At 44.8% G+C, this 25191-nt stretch overlaps 1 protein-coding gene across 1 annotated transcript in view; it reads left to right on the top strand.

The window, feature by feature from the left end:
- The window catches only part of Mypn (myopalladin), a 92263-nt gene that overhangs the window by 62077 nt on the left and 4995 nt on the right, over window positions 1–25191 (top strand). The window contains exons 11-18 of the mRNA XM_028776850.1: window positions 7865–8455; window positions 9102–9240; window positions 13261–13482; window positions 15325–15474; window positions 17594–17676; window positions 19860–19986; window positions 21125–21332; window positions 23857–24022. Coding sequence (XP_028632683.1) covers window positions 7865–8455; window positions 9102–9240; window positions 13261–13482; window positions 15325–15474; window positions 17594–17676; window positions 19860–19986; window positions 21125–21332; window positions 23857–24022 — 1686 coding nt within the window. The remainder of the gene's footprint in view (window positions 1–7864; window positions 8456–9101; window positions 9241–13260; window positions 13483–15324; window positions 15475–17593; window positions 17677–19859; window positions 19987–21124; window positions 21333–23856; window positions 24023–25191) is intronic.

Here is a 25191-nt window from a genome sequence, read left to right as displayed (position 1 = left end):
GTGTGTCTCTGCACCAACTTGAGCTTCTGTGCTCATTAGAGAAACCCTTCCATTTATTTAGAGAGTTCTTTGCTACTGCTGAGTACACAGTGTAAAACGGCATGATTTCTATGTCTATGATGGGATGTAAGAAGACTTGGTCTTCTGACTCGGCCCAGGATCTCAACTCTCTACAGAGCCCATGGCAGAGCCACACCCCATGTTCAGTTCTCCTGCAGCCAAGCAAGTACAGAGCATGACCTTAGCATGTTGTGGTTCATCCACATCTGTAATGGCTAATGATAGTGTATATTACAGACAGTGATAGAATTCTATTTATAATTATATAAACCCTTAATGTCAGTATACTGGCTGGTTTTGTGGATCAGTTTGACACAGCTAGAGTCATCAGAGAGAAAGAAGCCTCAGTTGTGAAAATGCCTCCATGAGATCCAGCTGTAAGGCATTTTCTCAATAATGATCAATAAGGGAGGGTCCTGCCCATTGTGGGTGGAACATACCTGGGCTGGTGGTTCTGGATTCTATAAGAAAGCAGGTTGAGCAAGTCAGTAAGCAACACCCCTCCATGGCCTCTACATCAGCTCCTGCCTCCAGGTTCCTTCCCTGCTTGAGTTCCTATCCTGACTTCCTTTGGTGATGATAAAGAAGTATAAGCCAGATTAACTCTTTCTTCCAAAACTTGCTTTTTGGTCATGGCATTTTGTTGCAGCAGTAGAAACCCTAACTAGGACGGTCAGCAAGCAAACACACTGCATCATGTCGTGCACTTTGTCCTTCAGTGGAGCTGGTGAAAGGCTCACCCAGTGCCATTGCCATTATTTAGTTCCGTCATCAAGCCAGGTGCATTTGCTCACTGCACAGTGTGAGGCTCACTGAGGTGATGAGTTTCCAGAAGAGACAGAGTTTATTCAGGAAGCAGCCATGAGTAGAGATGGAGGACCAGTTTCCAAAGACACATTCCTAGGATGTGGCTTGGGAAGACACTTAGGCAGAGGGTTGGGAAAGATGAAGAGATCAGGCTTCAACTCTTGTCTTTCTTCAGAGATGTTAGTGGTAGGCTAGAGGTGAGGGGCCAGGAGCAGGTGAAATCGGCTCAGGAACTGGGAGTGGGGCAACGAGGTGGAGAGAGGATGGGGTTCCGGTTTTCCTCTTTGTTTGTTTGTGTGTGTGTGTGTGTGTGTATGATGGTACACATGAATTTGTGCGTGCATGTGGAGGCCAGAGGTTGATCTCATCCATGTTTTTTAAACAAACAAAAACCCATGTATGTATTTGTAGGAAGTGGCGTGTGCCCAGCAACCATGTAGGGCTCTCCCATGGAATTCTGGTTTTTGTTTGGGGTATGATTCTCAGAGAAAGGAATTGGGAGATGGGTAAACCAAACAATTCCCTTAGGGTGTGCCTTTTCTATAAGGTGTTTTCTCATCCAGGGACTGTGTCAGGGTGGGCCATTTAAGATGTAGAGCCTTGTGTTACCAAAAACCTGAAGTAAAAGGTTAAACGTGTAAGACTTTATTTATTTTAAGGATAAGTCTCTTTCTGTCTACTCCGCCTTCACCAGCATTTGCTCCCTGCAACCTCTCATGGTCAGGATGTCTGACGGTCTGGCCACTACATGGTCACTTCAGGAGCAGGAAGAGCAAACAGGCAGAAGCCACAGTCTCAACGTTAGAAGCCCTTCGAAATGCCTTCTTAGAGAGCTTAGCCAAATTCTTCTGACTTCATCTCTTTGACCAGAATTGAGTCAGCTGGTATGCTGGGAAAGGAGACTGGGAAATGTAGTCTTTAGTTATACATACTGTAATCATGAAAAAACAAATCAACCCCCCCGCAAAATGTTTTAGGCAGATACAAAAGCACACACCTGTGATCTTAGCACAAGGAACGTTAAAGCAGGAGGATCAGGGTGGTTCTCAGCTACACAGCAAGTTCAGGGCCAGGCTAAGCCTCATGAGACCCTTTCTTAAAGAAACTAAACCTAATGACAAAAAAGAAAAAAAATCAGCTCCCTCATGAAGCACAGAATAAGTAGTGATAGACAGTGATGTTCATCATATAAAACTCCCAATTAATAAGAATATTTTTTGCAATGAGTGACACCCTCTAAAAATCCAGTCCTCACCACTATATATTTCTTTGATATTCCTTGCCCCCTTTTTTGGTCTTTTTAGTTTTCTCTTAATTGTACTTATATGTTTATACATACACATGTGAACTCACATGCCCACAACCTTTACTACTCGCTTTAAAAAGGATTGTATCTATCTTATGTGTATAGCTATTTTGCCTTCATGAATGCCCACTATATATATCCAGTGGCCACGGAGTCCAGAAGCAGGCGTTGAATCCCCTGGAACTGGACTTACAGACACTTGTGAGCCTCCCCTTGAGTGCTGGAGATCAAGTCTCAGGAAGAGCAGCCAGTGCTCTTAACTGCTGAGCCAGCTCTCCAGCCCTGGGTGGGTTTTTTTTTTTAAATGATTATTATTATTTGTAATTTGTTACATAATTATTGTACAGTTGTGGGCTGCGGGGTAGAGTTTCAGTACAGTAAATACACTGCATCATCATCAGTATAATCGGAAAGGCGGGGCCTCGGTTATTTCTGTGTAGGGGCTGCTCATACTAGGTCTGCTCCGCTCATAATAGGTCCGCTCTGTTCATACTAGGTCTGCTCTGCTCATACTAGGTCTGCTCTGCTTGGCTTCCTCCGCACAAGCTTTGCATTAAAATGAAGGCTCATCCTTCCCCACGTGAATGGTTTTGCTTGTTTTCTTATTCTTTCAGTTAGCCACTCATATAGAAAATAGAGATGATGGGTTTTCTGAGGGGGTTGTTTTTTTCTTTTTGTTTTTGCTTTGTTTGTTTGGGTTTTTTTTTGTTGTTGTTTTTCGAGACAGGGTTTCTCTGTAGCTCTGGCTGTCCTGGAACTCACTCTGTAGACCAGGCTGGCCTCGAACTCAGAAATCTGCCTGCTTCTATCTCCCAAGTGCTGGGATTAAAGGCGTGCGACACCACCGCCCGGTCAGAGATAATGTTAATGTTTTAAATGGGGCAGAAAGAAGGGCTGCTCTGTATAGTCAAAGCTCTTCTCCTTCTCCTTCTCCTTCTCCTTCTCCTTCTCCTTCTCCTTCTCCTTCTCCTTCTCCTTCTCCTTCTCCTTCTCCTTCTCCTTCTCCTTCTCCTTCTCCTTCTCCTTCTCTTCCTCCTCCTCCTTCTCCTTCTCTTCCTCCTCCTCCTCCTTCTCCTCCTTCTTCCTCTCTCTCTCTCTCTCTCTCCCTTTCATTTTGTTTTGTTTTGTTTTGTGAGACTGAGTTCCTTGTAGTCCTGGCTGGCCTTGAACTCAGAGATCCACCTGCCTCTGCCTCCGGAATGCTGGGCCTTAAGAAGTGAACCATCACCACCTGTCCAAGCTAATTCTGTCTTTGAAACTGGGAGCTTTAATATCAAGCTCTCTGAAGTAAATATATATATAATTTTCAACACCCTCTGAGTTTCCATAAATTATATTAATATACAGCCAGTTTGGAAGCCACTGACCTACAATTACAGACATAATCTGAGTTGCCACCTTTCCCACCCTTCGCTCCTCTGTGTCCAGGAAAAAAATAACATTTTAAAAAAATAAGCAAACTGTCAGATGAAAATTAGGATAAACTAGAAAGCCTATGTTTTATGGACAAATGTGTCCTTTTTGTTACTATTATCTTGAGACAGGGTCCCATGTAACCAAGGCTGGCTTTAAATTTACTGTGTAGCCCAGGATGACCCTTTTCTGATTCTTCTACCTCTACTTCCTTCAGGCTGGGATTGCGGGTGTACACAACTACAACCCAGTTTTTATAGGGGGAGCTGGGAATCAAACCTAGGACTTCCTTAGTGCTAGGCAAGCATTCTATTTCTCCAGACCCCAGACAAGTATATCTTTAGCACAGTGGTAAGCATATGAGAGTCCCCCAGGGTATGGTAGGTGGACCAAGAGCATGGCACTCAGCCCCCAAGCCAGACCCGTGGAACTTGGAAGTCTGTGTTTTAACCAGATTCTGAGGCTGACTAAAATTGAAGAATAGCTGGCCTATATTTTGAAACCACTGTGTTTAGATTCCTTCCTAATCCAATTAGCTCTGTGCGCATAGCTGCCTCAGTCAGGCAAGAGGCTTTGTTTGTTTTACAGACTTCATGACAGTAATGAACAGCCTGCACCTGGGGGCCTGGTAAAGCCGGTGCTCATATGCTCGGAATTAGTTGTCCTGATCAGCCGGGGAAATGTTTAACAACTGACAGGGCGAGAGAGCCCTAAAAGTTAGCATTTGCCAACTTCTCCCACATGATTCTAGGCCACTGAGAGAAGGCCACTGAGTGGGATGTGGGGCCTGGTGCTTATCAGCTGTCCTTCAGAGCCAGGGAGAGTTGGCTCAGGCACACAGTATCCAAAATTGTTGCTAAAGCCACCTTCAAACTGGATAGCCAGGCTTGTATTTTGACTGTCTAATACTTTAATCTCAGAGATTCAAAATCCACAGGGTATGATGCCAGTACATTCAGCATTCCAGAGACTGAGGCAGGGGGATTGAGAGCTCCAGGTTAGCTGGGGACACATAGGTGACCTGTCTCAAAAAAAAAAACCTAAAAAGTTAAAAGATTTTGCATTCCTTTTCTTCTTTCTATTATGGGTTGGTGTTTGTTTGTTTGTTTTTGGTTGTTTGGTTGTTTGGTTGGGGTTTGGTTTGGTTTGGTTTGGTTTGGTTTGGTTTGGTTTGGTTTGGCTTGGTTTAGTTTGGTTTTGAGACAGGGTTTCCCTGTGTAGCCCTGGCTGTCCTGCAAGTATCTCTGTGGATCAGGCTGGCCTAGAACTTTGAGATCTGCCTGTCTCTGCCTTCCAAGTGCTGGTTAAGGCACAGGTCACTGCCACCACCACTCTTTCACGTTTAATTGTTTGATTACATTTTAATTGCATTTATCCTTTCACTTTTTGTTTGGTTGTTTGTTTTTTGGTTTTTCGAGACAGGGTTTCTCTGTGTAGCCCTGGCTGTCCTGGAACTCACTCTGTAGACCAGGCTGGCCTTGAACTCAGAAATCCGCCTGCCTCTGCCTCCCAAGTGCAATCCTTTCACTTTTAAAGCGGAGTTGAGGACGAGGGAGGAAGTTACCAAAAGTACTGAATTCCAGACAACAGCTTTCCTATAGCTGGACGGAGGACTGCTTTAGGAGGTATCACTGCACAGTAGAAATGGAGGCAGAAAGGGACTTTTATTTAGTAAATTGCTTGTCTACATATAATGTATTAGAAATGTCAATAAAAAGAAGGGAGGGGGCGGAAGCTTTGAACTCCAAACATTAGGAAAAATCAGCCAAGCACAGCAGCCCACATCTGTATTCCCAGCACTCAGGAAGAAAGAAGATTGAGAGTCCCGGGCTGGCCTGGGCTATCTAGCAAGAATCTGTATCAAAGGAAAACTAATCAAAGGTCTGGGGGTGTGGCTCAGTGGGAGAGGACATACTTAACATCAGTGACACCCTGGGTTTGACCCACAACACCCCCCAAAAATGAAAGATTTAAAGAAACTTCTGGTTCACCATGGTGACCGTTGACTTTCTCTTCCAACATGTTTTATATATTTGTGTGGGGTGTGTGTGCATGTGTGTATGTGAGCATGTGTGTTATGCACACATGTGTGCATGTGTCCATGAGTGCTGTAACACCGGTGGGGGTCAGAGGACAGTCTGTGGGAATCTACCATGTGAGTCCCAGGGATTGAATTCTGGTCAGCGGGCTTCGGCAGCTGAGCCCCCTCCCTGACCCACCATCTCCTTAATGACTCTAAAACATGAAACATTTTCATGCTTAATACCTCTCATAATCATCAGCTCACTCACCCTCAATGGCCCAGAAGCACACATTTACAAAGGGTAGGAGACCAATGAAATGTCCCCATCTCCTCTGCCTCTCTCCTCCAGGTCGCTCTTTCTGGAGTAAACCCTCCTAAACACCCCAGTGAGGCAGTCTCACTGCCTTCACACACTCATGATCTCCAGACACTTTCCTTCTGTCTTACCTAACAATAATTCACTTGTGAAGAGAAACAGGCTGTGAGAAGGCAAGTCCTGTGGTGCCTCTGTGGCCCGGGCTTCTGCAGAGAAACCTCTCCCACTCCCCCATTTTCCTTCTTCTTTCTTTTCTCTCTCTTTTTAAATGCCTTTATTTATTTTATGTGTGCGTGTGCCTTTATTTTATGAGTACTATGTGCAACACTTGTGTGCAAGTGCACCTAGAGGCCAGAGAGGGCATCAGATCCCATGAAACTGGAGTTACAGGCAGGTGTGAGCCTCTGTGTGAGTGCTGGGAGCTGAGCCTGGATCCTCTTCAAGAGCAGCCTCGCCTCCAGGCTTCCTTCTTTCTCCTGCTGTGTACACACACAATGTGCGTTGTGTGGTATCTGCGTATGTAGTGTGTGCACATGTAGGAGTGGATTCCTATGTTTACTCCCTTGAGCCACAGTCTCACTCAACTTGGATCTAGACAGGCAGCCAGAGAGCCCTACTGATCCTGCTGCCTGGGGGACAGTGCTGGATTATAGGTATGGCTGTCACACCAGCTTTCTCACAGGGGTGCTAAGGATTTGAACTCATGTCTTCAAACTTGCACAGCAAGTAATCTTACACACTGAACCATCTCCCCAGCCTCCTTTCTTTAAGAACAAGAAAAGTCAAAGGCAATGTTCATAAGCAAGATAAGTGTAAAGTTTGTCAGAATATATGTATATGTATATATATATATATACATATATACATATACATATATATATACACACATATACATATACATATACATATATATATATAATTTTTAAAACAATGTCTTTTGTGGCCTGGACTAACATGAAACTTGGCTGAGGCCAGCCTTGAACTTGAACTCCTGAGCCTCCTTCCTTGAACACTGAAGCACAGGGATTGAAGTGTGCCCCACCACACTGAGTATTGCTGTAGGACCCTTGGAAAGCAACACTTAACATCTGTAATAATTATAACGCTAAAGGTTTAAAGCAAGACTACTTTGAATGAATAGATGCAAAAGGCCATCTGTTCCACAAAGCCTTGCCTGGAGAGGATGGGGACCATTTGGACACACTCAGCTCCTTCCAGAGGGCTGGTTTTGGAGGCGGGCTGAGAGTGATGGAGCACTTGCTTAGCATGAATTGAGCACTAGATTCCATCCTCACCGTAGTGTGGGAGATATTCGATTGGAGAATTCAACACTTACAGTATCTCACACCTGTGCCCAGCGAGATGCCTTCTGTCTAAGCTGAGCTAGCGAAGGCCATCAGAACTTTAAACAGTATCAACACGAGTAACATTGTCTCCATTTCTTTTACTTCCCAATTTGTATATAAACATCCACCATTATACAACTGAAGTGTCATAGCACAAAGAATATTGTTTGTGGTCCTCTTGGGAAGAGGGAAAGACAAAAAAATAACAGCTCACTAGCAATTGTCAGGTAATGTCTTGCCACTTTGGCCCACTTTGTCTCTCTCTGTTTCTTTGTCTCTCTGTCTCTCTCTGTCACTCCCTCTGTGCCCCTTCCCCCTAGTCTAAAATAGCCATCTGGAGCCCAGGCTGGCCAACTACTGTGTAGCTGAGAATGGCCTTGAATTTCTCATCTCGTGCCTCTAACCCTCGAGTTGCTAGGGTTACATATGTGTGTTGTGTTAATTCAGTGCCGGGGACTGAACCCAGAGTTCCATGCATGCTAGGTGAGCACTCTCCCAGTGAGCTGCATCCACAGGCCAGTTTGTAGGTTTTCCTGAAGGGTAAGACTGATGGTAACATGTGCCTCGTCTCTCCCTGCTCTGTTTTCCCTCAGTGACTCCAGTCAGTTACAACAGCTTCATAACCAAGTGTTACTGGAACAGCAGCAACTGCAAAACACATCTCCTTCATCACCCAAGGAGTCTCCTTTCCCCATGAGTGTCTTGAACTCGGCTCCCCCAGCAGTGACCGTTTCCAGCAAGCAGGCGAAGGGTCCTGCACCACAGACGTTCAACTTAGCCCGGCCGAAGCATTTCTTCCCTGCTTCAAGCACTTCCACAGCAACGGTGCCCCCGTCCAGCTCCCCAGTGTTCACCTTGAGCAATACTCCTCAAACAATTCAGAGGACAGTCAGCAAAGAAAGCCTCTTACTGTCTCACCCCTCCACGCAAGGCAGATCTCCCGGCGGGCTCTCCATCCAAAACGAGCCAGCTCCTCCAAGCCCAGCAGAGACAGCAGTGCCACCAACAGCCACCTATTCCATCCCCAGTGGAAACCAGTTTCAGCCTCACTGTGTATCCCCAACTCCTGTCTCTCCCACCGGTCGGATCCAGAACCCGGTGGCTTTCCTTAGCTCTGTTCTGCCTTCTCTCCCTTCCATTCCACCCACCAACGCCATGGGGCTGCCTAAAAGTGCACCATCCGTGTAAGTGTCTTAAAAGTTCAGAGATGCCAATTAAGAGGGGCATGCGCACAGAATAGCTTGGTCTGGCTGAGACTCTTAGTTGATTCTGAGATAATCTTATCAAAAGATACAGAATGGATACTGAATGGCCAGGACAAGGGGCATGATTTGTGGTGGTGGTGGTGTTGATTTTGGTTTTTGAGACAGAGTTTCTCTGTATAGCCATGGTTGTCCTGGAGACCAGGCTGGCCTTGAATTCAGAGATTCACTGCCTCTGGAGTGCTGGGATTAAAGGCATTGCCACCATAACAGGCAATTAAAAATATGCAGTAGAGCATTTGCCTAGCATGAATGACGCTCTAGGTTCTGTGTCCAGCATCTTATAAACTGGATGTGGTTTGTACACCTGTAATTATAACACTAAGAGCCAAAGGCAGGAGGGACAGAAGTTCAAAATCACCCTTGACTACACAGCTAGTTCAAGGCCAGCCTGGGCTGCATGAAATTTTGTCTCAAACTAATAAAAGTAAGTTATAAAATAAAATGTTTCTACATACAGTGTTTAATCCCCTGATGGGTGAAGTCAGGTTGTTGTTTTACCCATGGTGACCTAGAGACCCTCATAGATGGACTATCATTTCATAGGTGTGGGAATTTTATTTTGCAGGCCAACCCAGGGTCTGATGAAGAAAACCACAAAGGCTCCTCAAGCAGTGAGTGATGACTATATCCGAGAGACAAAGAACTCGGTGATTCTAGACTTGGGGAAGAAAGTGAATTTTGGTGATGTCAGATCACACCAGCAGGTAAGGCCTTTGAAAGTCAGATGGTTGAATGGAATTTTGTTATAAGGATGTAACTCTGTTTAATAGACTCTTTGGGTACTGAGGTCATCTGGCCTCACAAAGTTAGTCACAGCTTCAACTGTAAAACCAGCTAGGAAGCTTATTGACGGAAAATTGTGGCCCTGAAACACCCCATCAGGTAACTCGGGTTACTTTTTTACAGGTGATTGCCTAGGGTGGTCCCCTGTTACCCATGGAGACAGGTTCCAAGACTCTCAATACATGCCTGAGATGGTATCTCTAGACAGATACATGTTTATATTAAAGCTTAATTTAGCGCTGGGCAGTGGTGGTGCACGCCTTTAATCACAGCACTTGGGACACAGAGGCAGGTGGGTTTCTGAGTTCGAGGCCAGCCTAGTCTACAGAGTGAGTTCCAGGACAGCCAGGGCTACAGACAGAGAAACCCTGTCTTGAAAAACAAAACAAAACAAAACAAAAGCTTAATTTAGACAGAGGACATGATAAGGGCTGAGGCTGTAGCTGCAGAATGCAGCCATGAGGTCCAGAGCTCAACTCCCGGTACAAGAAAGAAAGAAAGAAAGAAAGAAAGAAAGAAAGAAAGAAAGAAAGAGAGAGAGAGAGAGAGAAAGAAAGAAAGAAAGAAAGAAAGAAAGAAAGAAAGAAAGAAAGAAAGAAAGAAAGGAAGGAAGGAAGGAAGAGAGAAAGGAAGAAAGAAAGAGAAAGGAAGGAAGGAAGGAAGGAAGGAAGGAAGGAAGGAAGGAAGGAAGGAAGGAAGGGGGAAGGGAGATGGGAAAGACAGGGAAGAAATAGAAGTGTCAGATGGAACATAGATCACCCGCCTAACATATATGAAACATTGTTTTGATTCCTTGGGATGTGGGGGGCCAGCAGGATGGGACATAGGGGTCCAGCAGGATGGGATTGTGGGGGAGCAGCAGGTAAATGCATTTGCCATGCAAGCCTAGCAACCAGACTTTGATACTGGAAGCCCATGTTAAGATGAAAAGAGACAGAGAACAAAGGCAGTTTCTGACCTCAGTGCACACTTCTATGGGCACCATACACTAAAAATAAATATAAATTTAAAACAATGTATTTACAAAAACTATTTAAAATTCACATATTGTTCATTTCTGAAATGTTTCTATTTAATGTCTTTGGACCTGTGTTGGCCATTGGTAATGGAAAGTGAAAAGAGCAGGCTGGATGTGCTGGCTGGTTTATGTCAACTGGACACAAGCTAGAGTCATCTGAGAGGAGGGAGCCTCAATTGAGAAAATGCCACTTGTAGACAAGCTTATAGAGTATTTTCTTAATTAGTGATTGATGGGAAATTGCCCAGCCCATTGAGGGTGGTACCATCCCTGTGTTGGTAGTCCTGGGTTCTATAAGAAATCAGGCTGAGAAAGCCATTGGGAGTAAGCCAGTAAGCAGCACCCTCCATGGCTTGTCTCCAGGTTCCTGCCCCTTCTTGAGTTCCTGTCCTGCAGATGTACTCCTGAAATCCAATGTTTCAAATTGTCAAATTATCACCTGACTTAGTCACTGGTCTATTGCTGTAAAGAAACACCAAGACAACTGTCATAAAGGAAAGCAATTAACTAGAGCTGGCTTACAGTTTTTAGAACAGTAGCCGAGAACTTTACATCCTGATTCACAGGCAGCAAGGAGAGAGAGAGAGAGAGAGAGAGAGAGAGAGAGAGAGAGACTGGGTCTGGCTTGAGCATTTGAAACCTCAAAGGCCACCCCAAGTGACACACTTCCTCCAACAAGGCTACACCTTCTAGTCCTTCCCAAACAGTTCCACTAACTGGGGGTCAAGCATTTCAATATGTGAGCCTACAGGGACCATTCTCACTCAAAGTACCACATCTCCCTCCAGAGGAATTTTTATACTTTTAAAAGAAGGTACATTTCAAGTAGCGTCTTCTGAAAATTTTACTTTTAGATTTTTATTTTCCTTTGTGCACAGCAGCTGTAATTCTATGAGACAAGAAAGGACAGGTCGTTTATCATTTATTTGAGTTTTATACTGGCCATATTACACAGAAGGGGTGTGTGTGTGAGTGTGCGTGTCTGTGTGTGTCTGTGTGTGTGTTTACTGCTCTAGCTGGCAGGAAACCTTGGAGAATGGAGCCTAAAACTGAGGCAGACAGAAGTCTCACGCAACAGTCAACTTTATTCAGAGCATCAGACAATTTATACTCTGAGGGTTAAGAGGAATCACATGAGTAAAGCGTACAATCACAGGGACAAGCTACATGAGGTAAAAAAAAAAAAAAAAACAACCATGTTTTTCCACTAAGGCATATAAACAAATAGCAGTAGCCAGTGGCAGTGAAAAATCTAAAGTAAACTCACTCTTATCTGGCACAGAGAAAGGCATGGAAGCGCCTTCCAAGAACAATTCCATGTGTTTAAAGAAACAGAGGCCACAAGACTCTTGTTTTTCTTGGAGTTTTCTCACAAGCACTCAAAATTATCTTCACACTCTATTGTAAACTCTGTGGGTGTGTGCGTGTGTGTGCAAGAACGTGCACTTGCATCTGTGTGTTCTTTCCTTTGATTACAGATCTCACTGAAGGCAGCTGATACGGAAACTTGTATTTTTATTCCAAAAGTAGATAAGGCAGAAGTGAGAATCGACCTAAACCCAGTTTGGGAAATCAGAAACGTGTACCCATCGATGGATGATGGACCAGTTGAGCCATTTTCACTAGTAACAGTGCAGAAAGGACCTGTGGGTTTAATGTTGACACACTGCTCACCCCTGCACAGACTATCAGGAACTGTGACATAGGTTATAACTTTACAGTTAGATCCATGTGTGGCAAACACATTTGACCTTGAGATCAAGCAAACCTGCTGCTCAAACCACCCATCAGCTCAGGGATTTAGTAACAGGCCACGCAGGATTCTCTGTCACAATGACCTTGTTCCTAAGGCTCCGCCTGCCAAATGTTTAATCTGTCACGGAAGCAGCCTGGCCTGTACATTCTTATCTTAACCCTCGTCTTCAGTTAATACATCAGATTACATGGTTGGTACATTGATCAAGTATATCTGACCATATATTTTTTTAACTTTATAAATGTTATTACTAACAAGCTTGCAAATAAACTTAACCATCACACACCAAAGTGAACCAGACCCAAACTATCCATGTCAGTGAAGTTCTCTACCGCTTCAACAGCCTTTTTCTGAAGCTGGAATTTCCATTTCACCATGGGATATATTTTTATATACTTCTCCTCTGTAAGCCTGACGGCTGGAGTTAACATCCCCAGAACCCATGACAAGTTAAAAGCAGAGCTGTGGCTGGCTGGTTTTTCTCAGCTTGACACAGATCCAGTCATATCTGGGAGGAGGGAATCTTTAATTGAGTAAATGCCTCCATCGGATTGGCCTACAGGCAAGTGTCTGTGGCATCGTATTGATCAGTGACTGATGTGATTGGGCCCAGCCCATGGTAGGCGGTGCCACCCCTGGGCAGGTGGTCCTGGTCTGTATAAGAAAACAAACTCAACAACCATGGGGAGCAGGCCAGTAAGCTGTTACTCCACGGCCTCTGCTTCAGCTCCGGCCTTGAGTTCCTGCCCTGACTTCTCTGGATGATGTAACCTCCAAGATGAAATAAATCTTTTCCTTCCAGAGTTGCTTTTGGTCCTAGTCTTCATCACAGCAACAGAAACTCCCATCTAAGGGGACAGAGAGATGGCTCAGTGGTTAAGAGTACTGTATATCCTTTTGGAAGACCTGAATTCAATGCCAAGCACCTACATTCAGGCAAAACATCCAGACATGTAAAGTAAAAATAAATCTATTTAAAAAAAAAAAAAGACAAAAAACCAAACCAAAACAAAACAAAAACTAAGACAAGAACTGACTCCAGAGAGCTGTCTAGGACATTAGCATGGGGCCACAGCAAGCATACACAGCCCCTCATACAATTATATTAACAATGGTGATAAAATTTATTTTACATAGACATTTCAACATACCCTTCTTCTTTGACAGGAATATAAAATTTCCAGCTTTGAGCAGAGGCTGATGAACGAGATAGAGTTCCGCCTGGAACGTACTCCCGTCGATGAATCCGATGACGAGATACAACACGAGGAAATCCCCACGGGCAAGTGCATCGCACCCATCTTTGACAAAAGACTCAAGCACTTCCGGGTTACTGAAGGCTCCCCAGTCACCTTCACCTGCAAAATTGTTGGGATACCTGTTCCAAAGGTAGGGAAGATGACCCACCAGGTGATCACCAACAGCACAGAATTATATATATATGGGGTCTTCAGAAAGTCTCACAGGGCTGGGCTGTAGCGCAGTGGCAGGGTTGTCCCCTTGAGTGGACAGACACCAGCATGCGTCCCTCATACCAGGAACATAAATTATCTCAGAAGGCTAGAAAGAAGGGTTCACAGCCAAAAGCACTTGCTGCTTTTACAGGATGGGAATTCAGTTCCCAGCACCCACTTAGGATGGTTCACAAACACCTGTAACTCAAGCTCCAGGACCTCTGATGATAGCCTCTTCTGGACTCTTCTTACTCCAGCCACCCACCCACCAGAGACACATTAAAAAGAAAAGTCTCTGGCTTGGGATGTAGCTCACTATGTATCAAGCATGAAGCCCTGGGTTCAGTCCCCCAAAACATATAAAACCTGGACATGACAATGCATGCCTATAATCCCAACACTTAGGAAGTGAATCAGAAGTTCAAGATCAGCCTTGGCTACATAGTATATTTGAGGCCAGCCTAATTCAGGGAAAAAAAACCCACATACACACAAACATACATGCACACACACACATGCACACACAAACTTGTCACACTACAGTGAAATATCTACAGAATAAGAATGGAAAACAATTCTCAAAAATTAGCAAGGCCCCCAGTATTTAGCTGAAAAGTATCAGGAACAAGATCATTAGGCCAAAAAGAAATCAGACTTGTTCAGGGTTTTTTGTTTGTTTTTTTAGGCAGGGCCTCCTGTAGTCCCAATTGGCCTGGGACTCTCTATGTACACCAGGCTGGCCTCAATGTCACAAAGATCCACCTGCCTCTGTCTCTGGAGGGCTGGGATTAAAGGCAAGTGCCATCACGTCAAACTTTGTTTGAATTTAATAAAAGTTTAAAACAGACTTCTTAGTCAGGGTGGCTTATTTTGGATTATTGGCCCTCTTAGCCACCGAACCCATCCAGTTAATATTTCTCATTGTATTTAGTTTCTATTTAAGACCCACAGGGTGCCTTTTGTCATACAAAGAGAGCTATATCAGTGTCCTTACTGTTAGGGTAGCAAACGCCAAGAATGTCCCATGCTTGTCACTGGCTCTGAGTCATCACATTCCCTGGCAATCAGAAAAGGCTTTGCACCCGGTGTTGCTGTGGCAGGATCTGCGTTCCCAAACAGGAGTGTGGTGGTGGTGCCACACAGGGTTAGGTAACTGGGGCAACGGCAGATGAACACCTATAACCATCACGCTATCTACCTTGCCTTGAAAAGCTCATCCTTTACTTGTGCAGAGCCAACCACAGAAACGTACACAGCCAATCTGTGGATTTCAGTCTGAGAGTTTGGATTTTAGCCAGAGGGTAAATCTAGCAACTTGATACTAGCCTTATTCCGTCCAATAAACCACGCTAGCCTTTCAAGCAAGGTGAGCCATCCAGGTGCTTATACCTGCATCTGCTTTATAGCTGGGACTTACATCGAGTAATGGAGGGATGACCCAGGTTCCTTGTTCATCATTTTGCCTGGGAAGACTTAGCAATCCTTCAAGCATCCTTAAGCTAATTACGAAGTACAATAAAGATAGTCAAAAACTTTACCACAGTGCTAGATCATATTGTACTTTTTTAAACTTAGGTATTGTATAGGCACAGGTGGAACTGCATAGTACACTGTCATTTTGAACATGTTTTATGATCTTTCTCAGTGTTTGCAAAAGACGAGTGTCTTGCAACAGAGATGGTGTTTGGTCTTTGTCCCGTAGCTCTGAACATCTCCACCCTTGAAGATGCTCACAGTATGTCCTCACCAACAGTTCCTTGCTTCTCTCTCATGCTAGGTTTATTGGTTCAAAGATGGGAAGCAGATTTCTAAGAGAAACGAGCACTGTAAAATGAGGAGAGAAGGGGATGGGACCTGCTCGCTACACATTGAATCCACCCATGGTGATGATGACGGCAATTACACCATCATGGCGGCCAACCCCCAGGTCGGTTGCAGGGCTCCTGGACACTGGTGGGAGTGGTTGATGTCGCTTGTGAACTAGACATTAAGAAGCATGAAGAAGCGTTGTGATTGGGCCTAACAAGAACACAGGGTCAAATTTAGACCAGTCTGCTGGCTACTCACTGCCTTTGTCAGAAGACATTGCTGGGACTGGAGTGACCCGGCCCGAGTGGGTCAGTCAGTGGGGTCTGCAAGAGAGAGAGTGGGGATGGAGGGGCAAGAGACTCGAAGAATGGAGACTAGACAGGGTGTCTGTTCAAGTCCCATTTATTGAATGGAAATCCTGGGTATATATAAGCACAAGCAGGGGAACATGGCTGAAGACACTTTACCACATGTGCCTTGCAGCTGGGGGCAATAAACAAAAAAAACAAGATATGGGAGAAAAGCAAGATGTTTATCAGAGTCTGCTCAGCTGTTGTGAGCTGTTGAAAACAAGTCTCTTGTCAGGGTATATGGCTTGAGATGGCTGCAAAGATGATAGCCGCTTTCTGCTAGGAGTCGGCTCCCAACACTAGAGGATACAGTTCAGTATTTAGAGTGCCTTTCTAGCATGCTTGAGGCCCTGCACAAGCAAGCAAAGGCAAGCAGGATCAGCTCAGGGTCTCAATCTATTGACTTTGGAGGCAGAAAACAAGTCAAACCAAAACCAAGGGCCTCAGTAGTTAAGAGCATTTGCTGCTCTTCCAGAAGACCCGTGTTTAGTTCCCAGCACCCATATCAGACGGCTCACAACTACTTATAACTGAGCTCCGTGGCTCTGTGGGCTCTAAGGCCCTCTTCCGGCCTTTGAAGACACCCACATACCTGGCAGACGTATATACATATACAAATAAATACAGATTAGTTAAATAAAAGAGGGTAGAAGAGTGGATCTGCACATTAAGAGCACCTGATATTCTTGCAGAGGACCTGGGTTCAGTTCCCAGCACCCACACAGTAGTGGACCATCCGTAACTCTGGTTCTAGGAGTTCGGGCGTCTTCTGACTTCCAAGGGAATCAGACATAAATAGGACACAGATGCATATTTGAGCAAAATACTCATACTTTAAACAAGCCCTTTGAAAATTAAAATAATCTAGGGGAAAAAAGTTTGAAATATCTCTCAAATTTATATCATATTTTTTCTTTTATCTTTATGGATAAAAGTTGGAGAGCTGTAATCTTCTGCTTTTCTTTTCTGAATGAGACCAAGTTTTAAAATTCCCCTAAAAGACAGGACAGAATATTTTCAATTGCTACCCAAACTGAAGATACATATAGCCACCATTCCTATTTTCATGCCTTCCCCCCAGAAATGTCAGTGTTGATGGATTTCTATTGAGGAAAGCATAAAGAATATCTAGCCATGCTCTTTGCATTGTTGCTACAAGTAATGTTAAATTCAGGAAAAAAAAATATGCATATGTCCTCAGAGATCAGAAGAGGGTGACAGACCCCCTAGAACTGGAATTACATGGTTATGTGGGTGCTGGGAACAGCTTAGGTCATCTGAAAGAGCAGCTCTCCTAACCTCTGGGCCAGCCAGCCCCAGAAGCCAGCTTTCTGAAGCGCTGCCTGTATAAGTGTGAGAACCAGAGCTCCTGTAAATGCCGGGTGGGTGTGGTGGCCCACCTGGTATTCAAGCCCCGGAGGGAAGAGATAGGGGAGCCCCAGTGCAAGCTGCTAGCCACCTTAGTCACATCTGCAAGCACTGGGTTCAACAGAGGGATCCTTCCTCAATGACTAAAGTGGAGGGCCGTCTAGCAAGACTCCCAACATCAACCCCAGGCCTCAATACACACATGGAAATGCACTTGAGCATGTGCGTGCGTGGGCACACACACACACACACACACACACACACACACACACACACACACATTTAAAGGTGCATTGCTTTTAACCAAGCAGTGTTGGTGCACACCTTTAATCCCAGCACTTGGAATGCAGAAGCAGGTGGATTTCTGAGTTTGAGGCCAGCCTGGTCTACAGAGCAAGTTCCAGGACAGCCAGGGGTTATGCAGAGAAACCCAGTCTTGAAAACTAAACCAAAACTATAATGTAAATTGAGACATATGGATTTCTCCTTATTTTAATCTTTTTGTTTTCTGCTTCTCAGGGGAGAATCAGCTGTTCTGGCCACTTGATGGTACAGGGTTTGCCTATTCGAAACCGACTCAGCCCTGCCGGTCCATCTCACAGGTAAAGACAGGAGATTCCCCCTTTTCTGGAGCCCTCCCGTGTCCCCAGTCACCACAGTGAACAGCAGTTGTAAGGTCTACGGATCACTGCTTACATGTACCACACACATTGCAGCGCCACCACCAGGCAGCTCCTTGGAATACAGACATCAAGCCTGATCCAAAGCATCCCAGTCAGAATCCACACTTTAACAAAACCCTCAGGAGATGCATCTGTCTGAGACGCTCTGGGCTTGGACACTTTATTATTTTTTTTTTAATTTTATGTGCATTAGTGTTCTGCCCACATGTATATGTATATATGTATGTATATGTATACATGTATGTGTATATATATGCATATGTATGCATGTATTTATATATGTAAATGTGTGTATGTGTATGTATATATGTGTGTGTAGATACATATAAATATACATATACATGCCAGATTCCCTTAGAACTGGAATTCTAGACAGTTGTGAGTTTTGAAGACATTGAACCTGGGTTCTCTATAAGAGCAGCCAGTACTCTTAACAGCTGAGCCATCTCTCCAGCCCTACCCCTAACTCCTTTTGTAAAGACAGGCTCCCATGTAGCCAGACCTTTAAATTTACTGTATAGCAGAGAATGACTTTAAACTGATAATTCTGCCTTCACCTCCTAAGCAGTGGGATGGTAGGCATGCCTCACCCACTCCCAGTTTAAGTGCTGCTGGGAAATGAACCCTGACCTTCATACATGCCAAACCAACTGGACCACCTGAACTACATCCTTCGACCCTTTGGCGCAATCATGGTGGTTCAAAAACTTGTAACTATCGGCTCCTGTCCACGTAACGCACGATGAGGCCCTTTGACTTTTCTACCAGCGAACAGAAACTTGAGGGCTGCATGTTTCTGCTATAGTCTTCATGATAACTGGTTTTCCTCTCGGCTTTTTACAAACCATTAATGAGAAAGAACTCAGCTTTCTCTTTGAGTCTTGGGATGCCACAAAGACTTAGTGAAGCTTTCCGTGGTTGCTGAGGCTAACGAATGACATAGTTTACTAAAGGAACTAAAATAAAGGCCCCTGTTTCCTAAGGTGTCTTGCTGCCCGTTGTGAAGTTACGTCTTCAGCCCCTCCTTTATCTTCTTTGTTTTGTTTTCGAGAACAGCTGTTACCGTTGATCACTCTTACTAGTTCAATTTCATGGTCCTCTTTAATTTCAGCCGTAGTTTATTACCAAACTGACTTTTCTTGCAGTCACGGCCATCCTGTTCTGGGTGACTCACAGGCCTCTTCTTTGGGCTGTCAGACTGACTACGGATTTATTTCTTTATTTTGATGACTTTTCAACAAATGTCAGGTGCCACAGAGAGAGGAGCTAAGCCGACTAACACTGCATGACTTCAGAGAGAAAGAGGCCAAGGACTGCTTATGTAGTTTTTATTATCAGTATCATTATCATTATTATTGTTGTTGTTGTTTCAAGACAGGGTTTCTCTGTGTAGCCCTGGCTGTCCTGGAACGAACTCTGTAGACCAGGTTGGCCTCGAACTCAGAAATCCGCCTGCCTCTGCCTCCCAAGTGCTGAGATTAAAGGCATGCACCATCACTGCCTGGCTTATTATTTTTAATTACGTGTATGGGCAGGTCATGCGCACATGAGCGCAGGTGCAGTGGACCCTCTGAAGCTGAATTTAAGTGTGAGCCACTCAGCGTGGGTGTGGGGAATCTGAACTTGGGTCCTCTGGAAGCACCCAGCCCTGAGCCTATTGACTTAATTTCAGAGATCAGAAATAAATAATACTATAGTGTATGAGATACTTGCCACCAAAAGCTTTGGGTTTGGTTTGGGCTGTGTGTGTGTGTGTGTGTGTGTATTTGTATCAGTTGTAAGCTGTGATTGTTTGATATTGATTGATTGATGGTCTAGTAATTCCTCTCTACTCTAGGGGTGTGGTTCATTTGGTAGAGTCCTTACCTAACATGCACCAAGCCCTAGATTTCCCCCAGTACCGTATAAACTGGGCATAATGCTGCAAGCCTATAATGCCAGCACTTGAGAGGTAGAGACAGGAGGATCAGAGATTAGTTCAAGATCATCCTTGATTACTAATAACCTCAAGGCTAGCCTGGGCTATAGGAGACTATCTCATGATAGCCGTATAGCCTAAATGCATACAGTTATTGTTATATGTTTGTAAATGTTTCTTATAGAGGAAGGTCCAGAATGCAAGAAAGAGACAAAGAGCCTCTACAGGAACGCTTTTTCCGACCACATTTCCTGCAGGCCCCTGGGGATATGGTGGCTCACGAGGGCCGCCTCTGTCGGCTGGACTGTAAGGTACTTCCATTGCCCGTCCTTAGTACCAGGTCTGTCCAGATTTTGCATCTGGTTATTTCTTTACACTCATTTTTGTTTGTATTTGTTTTACAAGGTTTTCCTCTCAGATGAAGGGGTCTGGAGGAAGGGGAGGGAAATTGTCCTCTCCATAGGTTCTTTCAGAGGGCTTAAATCTTTTTGATACCATATACAAACGTGTCCTTAGCATCTTAAATCCCCTTATCTTAACAATAAAGAGTATGGAAACATAAAATCGTTAAAGCAAACCCATTTTATGTGGGCATTATATCAAGTTGATTATTTTGAGAAAATAACTTGTGGACTTTTCTATGTGGTCCCTGGAACTCTTTATGAAGCCAGAAGCTTGAATCTTGCGTCTTTGGTTACATGGAAGGGAGAAATTTTTTTTTCTCGAACTAAGCCACCTCTGTCATCTCTTGTCATTCTGCATTCTAATTTCCCAATCAGAAATGAGGCTTCATATAGGCAGGGCAATGGTCTCTCCATGTAACAGAACACTGATGTCATCGCTTCTATGCCAGGCAACCGTGCAGGGTGTTATGGGAAATGTAGGCGCAGGTCAGTCCAGGCTGAAGAGCAAGCGTGTGCAGAGAGCCCCTTTCTGTGTGTGGTTCTCATCTCCCCAGTTGGTGCCTAAATAATATCCAGGTTGTATGCCCCCCTGCCTCTCTAAACTTTAAAAAAATACCAGCTCCTGGCTTCTCTCCCCAGAGATTCTGTTTTAATATTATAATTAGTTCTCAAAGGTTTCTTTCTAAAATATAGTCCATGAACAAAATTTGAGAACCTTGATTTAATAGCTGCCTTTTCTAACTCTGGTATCTAAGCTGAAGTCATCTCTCTCTTATGCCACAGCCTGGGTTTTTCTATTTGTCTCTGTCATCACTCTGGGACATAATCACGTGGATCGATCAGGACTGAAATGGGGCTGAGATTCCACACAGTTCAAAGTCACAGCACCAATCATTCAGACCCCCCCCTTCCAAGGCTGCGGCAAAGTCCCCACCCTTCCATGTCTTCCTTTACTCTATGTTTGGTGCCAATAAGTATAAAGAATTCAGTCACCAGATGAATCTGCCTGTCTGTCATCCACATCAACGGTTCTGTCATCTGTTAGGTGAGTGGCTTGCCACCCCCGGAGCTGACATGGCTGCTCAATGGTCAACCTGTGCTACCCGACGCCTCCCACAAGATGCTGGTCAGAGAGACGGGAGTCCACTCTCTGCTTATAGACCCGCTCACCCAACGCGACGCAGGGACCTACACGTGCGTGGCTACCAACAAAACCGGGCAGAATTCCTTTAGTCTGGAGCTCACTGTGGTAGGTAAGGATTGCTATGGGACTCCTGGGTAGAACTTCCTGCAAAGTGACTGTCCAAATACTCAGGCGAGTCCCTTGCCCCAGCAATCTCAGTAGCAAATCATATTTTCTGCGCTGCTTCCTGAGGTACGTAGTAACCCTGACACGTAAAATGGCTTCTTCTTCATTGTAATCATATAATCAATTGGAACAATTGCAATAATTGACCGAGGAATCAATGCGTCTTCATTGGCTGGCACTACAGTCTAACTTTATGCCCTTCAGACTGATTCTTGGACCACACTAGGATCCTCTGTCGCCTGAGTTACATATCCTTGCATCACGCCCATGGTCCTCCTACCTGGAATGTTCTTTACTCAGCACCCTTCTGTAAAGCCTAACTTCAGGACCAAGGGTTTATCAGCTCAGTTGGTAGAGTGCCCGAGAGCACAGCTAGCCTACTTATACACCAGCAATGGCAGTATATATCTGATACTCTACAGCCGCAGAGGCGGAACAGGAAGTCAACCTACACAGTGAGGTTGAAACCAGCCTAGTTACCACGGGCTTCCTCTCCAGAATAAAAAATAGAAACGAATAAAATGTAACAGCCTAAGTCCAGGGTCACCACCGGGGCACAGTGGGTTTACCAGACAGCCCTTCGAAACCGCCTCTGTTTCTATGGCACAAGAACAGGCAAGATTCGCAGAGTGCGTGTGGACTACTGTATAATGACTCACTGTTTTGCCTCCCTGCAGACTCTGGGCTTCTGGGGCCAGAGGCTCTGTTTCCTGTGTTGCGCTTTCAGTTATGGAGAAAGGGGGCGGGTATCCCATGGCCTCTGTGTGGCAGAGTACAGGTTGCAGAGTAGGCTGGCTCCTGCCAGCATGCAAGCCTGAGGGATCAAGAGTGGGCGGGTCTTCAGGCTTAACAGTAAGGCTTTCCCCACTGAGCCGTCTCCCGAGACCCTGGTTGTTGTGTTTCTCTGATGTTTGCCTCAGCCGAAGGCTCTCATCAAATGTGGAATCGCTAAACAAATCAGCCTCTACCCTTCTAAGATGATGTGAACCAACGACAGCAAGGCCTAATAAAGGGAAGTAGGGTATCGTCTGATGCAGACCAGGGGTCCAGCCAGAATTTCATTTTGGAACTTAAGAATTCTAAGGCTAGGCTCCCTCCAGCTGTGGGTGGTCCATTAAGAAAACCAATCTGAGCCGCGCGGTGGTGACGAATGCTTTTAGTCCCAGCATCTGGGAGGCAGAGGCAGGTGGGTCTCTGAGTTCAAGAGTTCAAGGCCTTACAGAGAAAATGTTTCAAAAAGAAAAGAAGGTAAGAAGAAAGAAGAGAAAAGAAAATCAGGACTGTTGGCCCTCCCTCAAGGCCCGTAGCCATTCCTCTGTGACTCCTTCCCCCACTCCCCACCCCCTTAGTTTAGCCTTGCCAACATAATAAGAAAACAGTCATTTTGCATGGGCGGCGGGCTTTTACATTTTCCTCATATTTCTAAAACAATGACTTTGATATATGAGGCTACTTCTTGGAATGCATAATTTTGTAACTTTTTGTTGTTGTTGTTTTGGTTTTTGGGGTTTTTTGGGTTTTTTTTGGGTTTTTTTGTTTGTTTTTTGTTAGTTTTTGTTTTTGATTGGTTGGTTGGTTTGTTGTTATTGTTTTTGGATTTGGGGGAGTTTTGTTTTGTATTTTGAGACAGGGTTTCTCTGTGTAGCCCTGACTGTCCTGGAACTTGCTCTATAGACCAGACTGGCCTTGAACTCAGAAGTCCACCTGCCTCTGCATCCTACATGTTGGGATTTAAAGGTGTGTGCCATCACCTCTGTAAAGACTTTTGTTCCAAACACATTATGAGAAAGAAAAATGACAATGTGATTAAACCTACCAGGTTGGCTGGGGGCTGGAGAGGTGGCTCGGTGGTTAGAGCACTTGCTGCTCATGCAAACGACCTGGGTTTGGTTCCCAGCACCCACACAGCAGCTCACAACAGCCTTTAACTCCTGTTCCAGTGGGTATGAAGTCCTCTCTTAGCCTTCAAGGGATCCTGAACGCACATAGTGCACATAACTCATTCCAGCTCACATACATGCACATAAATAATAAATAAGCAAAAAAAATGAAGTTAGTGAAAATTTAGTTCCTATGAAGTAAATTCCTCAAAAAAAAAATCAGTTCTAGTGCATGAAAAATTCTCAAAACTATCAAGATGGCTCAGTTGCCTGCCACCAAGCATACTGGCCTGGGTTCGATCCTCGGGTCCCACATGGAGGAATAGGAGAACTGACTCCCGAAAAAAAAGCACACACACAAACACACACACACACACACACACAAATTAACCAATTGAACATACGTTTGAAAAACCATTTTTAAAAAGTCACTGTTTCAGGCTCAGTGCATGCCTTTAATCCCAGCACTTGGGGGCAGAGGTGGAGTTGAAAGCCAGCCCGGTCTAAAAAGCAAGTTCCAGGACAGCCAAGGATACACCCTGAGTCTCTGTCTCAAAAACAAATAGAAAAGCCATTTCTCTTGTTCAGCCAAAGAGGTAAAGAAGGCGCCCGTGATCCTGGAGAAACTCCAGAACAGCGGCGTTCCCGAGGGCCACCCTGTGCGACTGGAAGGCCGAGTCATAGGCATGCCCCCGCCTGTGTTCTACTGGAAGAAAGACAACGAGACCATCCCGTTCACTAGAGAGAGGATCAGGTACAGCAGCTCCACCTCCGTGGACACTTCCATGTTCAGAAGGGCTCGTGGGACCATCCAAATAAGCCTGCAGCCTTTTACAGCTGGCTGCTCTCATGAAGTTCAATGCTCATTACATTTCAGCCACATTGTATGTGTTCTGGGCCAGCCTGGGCTACACAGTGAGCTCTGAATCAACCTTAGACTAGAGTGAGACTCAGTCTCAAAAGGAAGGAGAGGGGGTGGAATTCTTCCCTTTGAGCCTCTCTCCCTCTCAGAAGTGTTGTTTTGTTTTGTTTCCTTCACTTTGCCTTGGGGGGAAAAATGTGTTTACCAGGGCTGGAGAGATGGCTCAGAAGTTAAGAGCACTATCTTCTCTTCCAGAGGTCCTGAGTTCAATTCCCAGCAACCACATGGTGGCTCACAACCATCTGTAATGGGATCTGATGCCTTCCTCTAGTGTCTGAAGACAGCTAATATATATATGTATATGTATATGTATATGTATATGTATATGTATATGTATATGTATATGTATATGTATATGTATGTATATATAATATATGTATATATATATATATCAATCAGAGAGAGAGAGAGAGACTGAGGGACAGTGAGTGCCCAGGCTGGCCACACCCAGGAGTGCAGAGGTAGGATCAGGAGTTCACAGTTAGCATCTTGGCCACATGGCAAGCTGGAGGCTGTGCTGGCCTATAGGAGACTCTGCCTCCAAAATGAAAAAAAAAAAAGTTTTTAAAAATATACAAGGAAGGGACTAGACAAAGGGCTCAGCAGAGGACCCAAGTTTAATTCCCAGCATGCACATCGGGTAACTCACAGCTGCCCGTAACTCCACTTCTGGGGGATCCAGCACCCACTTAAAGCCTCAGACTGTAATTCCATTTCTATGAGATCCAACACCCCCTTTAAGAAGCCTCCACAGAGGCCGGGTGGTGGTGGCGCATGCTTTTAATCACAGCACTTGGGAGGCAGAGGCAGGCGGATTTCTGAGTTCGAGGCCAGCCTGGTCTACAGAGTGAGTTCCAGGACAGCCAGGGCTACACAGAGAAACCCTGTCTTGAAAAAACAAACAAACAAACAAACAAAGCCTCCACAGGCTCCTTCGTCTACATGTAGAAAATAAACTTACAGAGGCACACACATGTTCACATAAATGAAAATAATAAATC

This window comes from Grammomys surdaster, unplaced genomic scaffold (genome assembly GCF_004785775.1).
Source record: "Grammomys surdaster isolate TR1022 unplaced genomic scaffold, NIH_TR_1.0 273, whole genome shotgun sequence".
NCBI classification, from domain to species: domain Eukaryota; kingdom Metazoa; phylum Chordata; class Mammalia; order Rodentia; family Muridae; genus Grammomys; species Grammomys surdaster.
This window is presented reverse-complemented; position numbering and strand designations above follow the sequence as displayed.